At 59.9% G+C, this 7,542-nt stretch overlaps 1 protein-coding gene across 2 annotated transcripts in view; it reads left to right on the top strand.

Moving 5' to 3' along the window:
- The window catches only part of FBLN1 (fibulin 1), a 61,384-nt gene that overhangs the window by 3,067 nt on the left and 50,775 nt on the right, over positions 1-7,542 (top strand). For both annotated transcript variants that reach the window (XM_029955176.1, XM_029955178.1), the window contains exons 2-3: positions 3,031-3,166; positions 5,104-5,275. In XM_029955176.1, coding sequence (XP_029811036.1) covers positions 3,031-3,166; positions 5,104-5,275 — 308 coding nt within the window. The remainder of the gene's footprint in view (positions 1-3,030; positions 3,167-5,103; positions 5,276-7,542) is intronic.

Raw genomic sequence — 7,542 nt, 5'->3', positions numbered from 1 at the left:
TGACAGATCACTGTGAGCCCAGAGTCAGGCGTTCAGGGCCTGGACTCGGGGGGCGCTGAAGGCCAGGCCTGCCCAGCAGCGCAGCGAGGCCCGGTAGCAGGGACTTTCTTACAATATCATCAACATCATGTCTGACCGCGAAGGCAGGGGAGGGGCCGAGCAGGTCATAAATCAGATCTGGTTCAAGAGGATCTCTGTGTCCGTACTAGTTACAGGATGCAGGAGCCAAGGTCGCCGGCCCCTTGGTAACTCAGGCCTCCTGTCATTTTTCTCCTTTGGAAGTGGCCCTCGATGTTGCTGGTTTCAAGTAAGATTCTCAGTTTTCATTCATCCCGCACTTCCCCGTTGCCCTCACTGCTGCTCCGAGCTCAGGACCAGGCGGGATGTTTGAGCCAGGGCTTGACCGAGGGAAGCCAGCCAGCGAGAGAGCCAGGCAGGTGTCAGGTGGCCGGTCCAAGTCTGGGGGTGGGGGTGGGGGTGGGGCGGGATCCGGACGAAGGCCTCCAGCCGCCCAGCTTGGGGCCCCACCAGGGCCGTGGGAGCCCCCTCGGTGCGGGAGGCTGTTCTCCTCCGCCAGGCCGCCCCCTCCACGTCCTTGAAGCCTCAGCATGGGCCTGGCACACAGCAGGGATGCAGCGAAATACACATAGCATAACTTTTACCACCTTTTTTTTTTAAGTTTTATTTTATTTATTTTGAGGGAGAGAGAGCACGAGCGAGGGAGGGGCAGAGAGAGGAAGCGAGAGAATCCCAAGCAGGCTCCGCACTGTCAGCGCAGAGCCCGATGCTGGGCTGGAACTCACGAACTGCGAGATCCTGACCTTAGCTGAAATCAAGAGTCGGGTGCTTATCCCACTGCACCACCCAGACGTCCCCTAACTTTCACCACCTTGACGAATTTTAGATGTATGGTTCCACACACTCGCGCTGCTCCGCGGCCATCCGCGCCGGCCATCCGCAAATGCTTTCTTCTTCCCAAAGCGAAACTCCGTCCCTGTGCCCGGTGTATCTTCTCTCTCTGATTTTTGACGACTCCAGGTTCTTCATATAAGTGGAGACGTACACTGTTTGTCCTCTCGTGCCTGGCTGATCTCACCGAGGATCGTGTCCTCCAGACCCACCCGTGTCGTAGCCGGGGACGGGTTCCCCTTCCCCGTTAGGGCGCAACCCTGTGCCACCGTGTGGAGGGACCACGTTTTGTTCATCCGCTCTTCGGTGGACGCTCAGGCTGCTTCCTTCTCTGGCTGTCGTGGATGGTGCTGCAGTGGACGTGGGTGTGCAGATATCTCTTGAAGTGCCTGCTTCCAATTTTCGGGGGGTGGTGTATCCCCAGAAGTGGGATTGCTGGATCACGGGACAGTGCTGTTTCCTACCTTTCAAGGAACTGCCCTACTGCTTTGCATGCACGGCAGCCCTGACTGTCCCACCGACAGTGCCTGAGGGTCCCAGTCCTCAACCTCAGGCCATCTTCCATTCAGCCAGTATCTTTGGATGGACAGATGGATGGATGGATGGATTAGTGGATGGACAGACGGATGGATGGATAGGTAGATGGATGGATGGATGGATGGATGGATGGATGGATGGATAGGTGGACAGATGGATGGATGGGTGGTGGATGGATGGATGGATGGATGAGTGGGTGGATGGACGGATGGATGGATGGGTGGGTGGATGGACGGATGGATGGGTTGATGGATGGATGAGTGGAGGGTGTGGATAGATGGATGAATGGACAGTTGGATGGGTGGATTAATGGATGGATAGGTGGATGGCTAGATGGACTGATGGGTAGATGGTTGGGTGGATGGATGGGGGGGTGGATGGATGGATGGAATGATGGATGGACAGATGGATGGATGAGTGGGTAGATGGACGGATAGGTGGATGGATGGATGGGTGGATGGATGGATGGACTGATGGGTGGATGAGTAGGTAGGTGGATGGATAAGTGGACAGATAGATGGGTAGATGGATGGATGGATGGGTGGGTAGGGGGGTGAGTGGATGTACGAATGGATGGGTGGGGGCCTGTCTGGTTGGGGAGATGCTCATTATTTGTAAGCTCACCCAAAGCACAGATGCCATGTGTAGGATCACCAGCTTAGAGCCATCCTGGAGCCCTGATGGTTCTGGAAGCACGTGGGAAGCCAGGAGCAGAGCTCCAGCCCCGCAGGGTGGAGGGAGGGGGAAGGGCGAGCTGGGGGCTGCCTGTCAAACCAGCCACAAGAAGATGCTGGACCCATTCTCTCTAGACAAGCCCAGGGCGGCGGCTCCTGTCCTTGGCTGGAGCTGGGGTTGCTCTGGGTCTGGTGGAAGCTGTGCCTGTGCCTCACGCACACCTCCAGCCCCCTTGCCGCCTTTGGGCTGGCCCCCACCTCCCTGAGCCCAGTCTGGTAGGCACGGGTCCTCTGCCCACACCAGCCCTTCCTCACGGACATCTCTGGTTTCCCAGGACCTTCTTCCTGGGGGGCCCCCAGGGGGGCCCGGAGACGTGGGCGCCACAGCCTGGCGTCCCTGTTGCCAGGGTCCCTCCGGTGGTGGCCTCAGGCAAGCCCCTCTGCCTCTCTGGAGTGGCTTCCTCTGAGCCTGGACTGCGGGGACGAGGGTCGGAGTCTGGTGACGTCCGAGGGCGCCGGGTCCAGGGTCGGTGAGCAGCAGTTCAAGTGTCGTCACCGGGTGGGGACATTTTGTGGGGAGAGGCTCAGAGCCCAGAGATGGCACAGGGGCTCTGGTGGCACAAAGGCGTCTCCAGACTCCATCCCCAGACTCCACCCTCCATTCAGCATCTCTCTTATTCTACACTGATGGAGCACTGTCTGTCTGCTGGCTAGTGTGTGTGTGTGTGTGTGTGTGTGTGTGCGCGTGCGTGTACATGCACACCCGCATGTGTGCTTGCAGGCGGCACAGGGTTGGGAAAGGGAGGCACCCGAGGAGGATGCAGCTCTCGTCCCTGAGGGGCTGCTGCCCCCCACCCCGGGGACCCGCTGGCGGGCCCCTCCCCCACAGAAGCCTGGCCTCTGCCTGCAGGATGGTCCGGGAGCAGTGCTGTCACAGCCAGCTGGAGGAGCTGCACTGCGCCACGGGCATCAACCTGGCCAACGAGCAAGACAGCTGTGCCATACCACACGGCGACAATGCCAGCCTCGCGGCCACCTTCGTGAAGGTGAGGACACGCCCCTGCCGGCTGCCGCCCCCAAGCCTGCAGCGTCTCTCCGGGGCTTTCGAGCAGCAGGGTGGGAGGAGGGAGGAGGGAGGAGCCCAGGAAGGGGGAAGGCTCTCTCAGGGCCCCTCCACCCCCTTCGGTTCAGCCATGAACCCTGGACCCCACTGAGGAGACAGGGATGAAGGGACCCAGGCTTGCCCGGAGGATTGCCAGGCCCCGGGCCTCTGGCAGAGGGCAGAGATCAGAGCAGAGGCTGCCTGGGCCCAGGGCATTCAGAGCCCTCTTCACAGCTCACGACAGCCTCCACCCCCGGGACGCCCCTCAGGCTTTCCTGCTCCCCGGGAGAGTAGGGCCCAGAGCTCAGAATGAGGCCCCAGCGTGAAAACGCGTGACATCCATACCTACCCCAGAAGAGAAAAGTGAGGTTCAAAGTGGCCCACAGTCCAGAGTGGCCAGCAGGGGAGGGGTCTGTGGAGGCAGAGCTGGGCGCAGGGCCCCCTGGGCCCTGGAGGGTGCTGAGCTCTGAGTGGGGACCTTCACCCGTACTAGGGATCCGGGTCGGGTTCGGTCCCTGAGGGCCTCTTTGCATGGGGGGGGAGGAGTTCCTGAGAGCTTTCTGGTCGGGTCTGCAAACTATAAATGACCTAGGCCGTCCCTCCCTCCCCACGCACTGAGGGGAGCAGCCGGTGGGAACCCGGACGTTCACCGCGCCAGCGGGGTTCCCGGTGGGCGGGCAGGTCCAGGGGGAGGGCGTCCCCATTCCCAGTCTGGAAGCAACTTCCAGGAGCCTGAATTGGATTGAAGTTCAGATTCCGGGACGGAGGGTGTGGGGGATCCTCTCTGCGGGTCTGTCTCCACACAGATTGGGGTATGGAGGAGGTGGGGGGTCCAGAGGCCCTCCGCCCACCCTCAGCCCTCGTGGGGCTTCGTGGGGGGAGGCTTGTGGCTCGAGGGAGCTGGGTGCGGCGGGGGCGGGGTGGTCTGGTCAAGGGGGTCCCAGGAGCCGGGAGCTGGGAGCCCGGGCATCCAGCGGCCGCCTCCCCGGGCAGGGCTGGGGCTCTGATGACGCCATCTGCCCAGCAGACAGCTCTGCCCTTGTCCCCAGACTGGAGAGGATGCGGGAGGGGGTGTGGAAATGGCACGGAACATTCTGCCGGGAGCAGGAGCAGACCACTTTGGCAGACGAGTGATCTGCGTTTCCGGGAAGGGTGACTCACGCCCTGGAAGGTGGAGGAGGTGACCGAGGCCTCCCTCTCTCCCGCGAGGAGGCTGTAGAACAGCCGATGGGAGACCCATCAACCTCCACGGAAACTGGGGCAAAGCTCCGCCTCCTGGCGCCCGCTCTGCAACTTCTGGAAAGTTCTGTGCCTTTCTTAGGATATGAAGGATTGCAATGGGGCTTTTCATGCATCAGGATGCCGTCCCCAGGATTCAGGTGTGACTTTCAGGAACACCGGGGTCCAGGTGACAGGGAGTGCCTGTCCCTCCCTTGACGACTTATCTTGAGGTGCCCGTGCTTTTCAAATGCACAGTGCACTTTGTGCCGCCCAAACCACCTGAACTCCGAGGGAAGGACAGGCAGATTCCTGTTTCCGGGCGTGGTGGACGAACCTTAGACCACACGCGAGGAGTGGACCCCCAGGGAGCTCTTGTGGGACTCGTGGAGGGTCCCTGTCCCAGCTCACTCCTCCCGGAGATGCAGGAGCCGTGCGGGGCAGGGATGTTGGGGGGACATCTGGTGTTGCGGGGCACGTGCTGGGCGCAGCCCCATGAGCCTGTGTGGCGTGCGCTTCGGCCTTGGCCTGCCGAGCTCTGCTTCCCGCCCGCACTTAGAAGAGACGGCTGCGCCGGCCAGTGTCACCACGCTGGGGATCTGTGACGCCCGGGGACCTTGCTCTGTTGTGTGGCTTCTCCACTCAGAGTCTCTGTGTTTGCAGAGATGCTGCCACTGCTGCCTGCTGGGGCGGGCGGCCCAGGCCCATGGCCAGAGCTGCGAGTACACGCTCATGGTCGGCTACCAGTGCGGGCTGGTCTTCCGGGCGTGCTGCGTCAAGGGCCAGGAGACCGCGGACTTCGCCCCCGGGGACATCGGGGACCTCCAAGAAGCAGGTAATTTCCTCCCTCTTTTCCCTTTTCGGGCAGTGCATCAGTCAGGGTTATCCAAAGAAATAAAACCAATAGAATATGTTGCATACGTATACAGAGAAGAAAATGTATTTTAAGGAATTGGCGCCCTCAGGTCTGAAGCCTGCAGGGTGGGCCAGCAGGCCAGAGACCCAAGGGAGAGCTTACGTTGCAGCTTCAGTCCAAATGCCGTCTGCTGGCAGACTTCCTTCTTGCTTGGAGGACAGTCTTCTTTTGAGGCCTTCACCTGATTAGATGAGGCCCATCCACACTACAGAGGGCCATCTGTTTTACTCAAAAGCTGTTGATTTAAATGTTAATCTTTAAATAATACTGTCCTGACAAATACAGACTGGTGTTTGACCAAATCTCTGGGTACTGTGGCCCGACCAGATTAACACAAAAAATTAACAATCACAGGCAGTGCGGACATACACGTTTACTGCTGCCTGAACTCAGCACAGACTGAATGTCATGTCAGAGCACTGTCATGTTTGTCACCTCCTCTGAGAGCCACTGCCCTGGCATTGGGACCCAAGGCTTGGGATCTGACAAATCTGGGCGTGTCCCTGTCCTGACATGTGTTTTAGGTAAACTGATTTATCCAGACCTCAGTTCCCTCATCTGTGGGATGGGGTAATTGCGGTCCTGCTCGATTATGTGTTTGGAGGATGTAGTGTCCGGCGTGGCCCCTGGGCAGGCTCGTCCCTGTGTCTCTAACAGCCCCGGGCAAGGCGGGTGGCTTGCTCTTGGTTCACGGATGAGGACCTGATGCTCAAGGTCACGTGGGCGACACGCAGGGGAAGGTGAACGCCGGCCTCCCGCAGCCTGGCCAGTGCCCTTTCTCCACGTGGTGCCAGTGACGTGAGGACCAGAGGTGGGCGTGGGCACCACTCACTGCGGTGTGCCTGGGCCCTTTTAGCTCATAGATGCTGATTCCGCGAAGGGATGCATTATCCCAAAACCGTTTCCAGGGAGCTCCCTCCGTTGGTCCCAGGCCGGATGCCCCAGCCTTGGGACATGGCTCAGTCACACGGTTCAGGAGTCTTCTTGTTTGTCTGATGATCTCTTCCACTGATGCAGGAGTTTCGGGGCCATAATGGAAATAAGCCTGGAAACTTCCAGGCATCCGCTGGGCCCCAGGCTTGCTGTGTGACTTTGGGCTCCTTCCCTCCTGACTCTGGTGCCGCGTCCCCTTCCCCCCGTGGCGGGTGAGGGGCGGGAAGGCCTCCGGCAGCAGGAGCTTGCGCGCCCTGGTCCCCAAGTCAGGCTGCCCGTCCCGTGGCCGCGTGAGTTGGAGGCTTCGTGGTCCTGTGTCACGTGGCCCAGTCTCTCCTTGCCAGCTCTCACGGGTGCTGTGGGGCCGACTCAGCTCGTCCTAGAGAAGGGTTGGAGCCCCATTCTGGCTCCTCCTTGACTTTTGAAACCAGAGAAACCTCACTTTAAACAAACCCAAACTATTCGTGCTGGTGGAGAATTTCTCCCGTGTCTCTGGGGAGGTTTTGTTGATTTATGTCGTGTTTCTGCAGTGATCTCTGGGCTTTTCTGCTGCTCCAGCTGCCTTCCGTCTCTTCTGCTTTTATCTGCTCAGTTCTTGCCCCAGACCTTCCCCAGAGTCTCCGGGGGGGCTCCTGCCCTCCTCCTTGCGGACACAGACGCGCCCCCGCCCAGTCCACTAACGTGTGTGGTGGCCCTACTGTGTGCTGTCACGGGGCCACACGGAGGGCCCGCAGACCCTTGCTGGTCTCTAACAAAAGAAATACAGAAATTGAGAGAAACTTTAAAGCATTTGATAGCGTAACTTCCGTCTGTTTAATTTCGTGGGGGCTTCTGTGTCAGTTCCCTTCACTTCTTTCTGGTGATTCGTTCACAGCACATGTTGTCCAAGGACTGGCCTAAATGGGGGGGAAGCGCCTTGTTCCTTCAACACAGAGGGTCTGGGCCGAGCATTACTAGGAGATGTATTGATTATCCCCAATCTGCAGACTGGGAGATTGAGGCCGGGAATGCCCAGGTTCTGAATCCCTTTTCTGCTGGAAAGGGCGGTCTGTCTATACCGCACTTGCTCCCACGGATCACCGCGCACACCTTGACGGCCTCCTCACCTGGGCAAGGAGTCCTTCACGGGGTCCTCCTAGCGGAGTCCCAGCCTGTGCCTTGGAGGGACTTAACGCCCACCCCCCCCCCCCCCCCCCCCCCCCCCCCCCACCGCGAGCAGAGAGTCCCCAGATTACAGAGGTCCCCAGCCCCCT

Source organism: Suricata suricatta, chromosome 10, assembly GCF_006229205.1.
Source record: "Suricata suricatta isolate VVHF042 chromosome 10, meerkat_22Aug2017_6uvM2_HiC, whole genome shotgun sequence".
Classification (NCBI taxonomy): domain Eukaryota; kingdom Metazoa; phylum Chordata; class Mammalia; order Carnivora; family Herpestidae; genus Suricata; species Suricata suricatta.
Note: the sequence above shows the minus strand (reverse complement) of the source record. Positions and strands in the feature narration are given on the sequence as shown.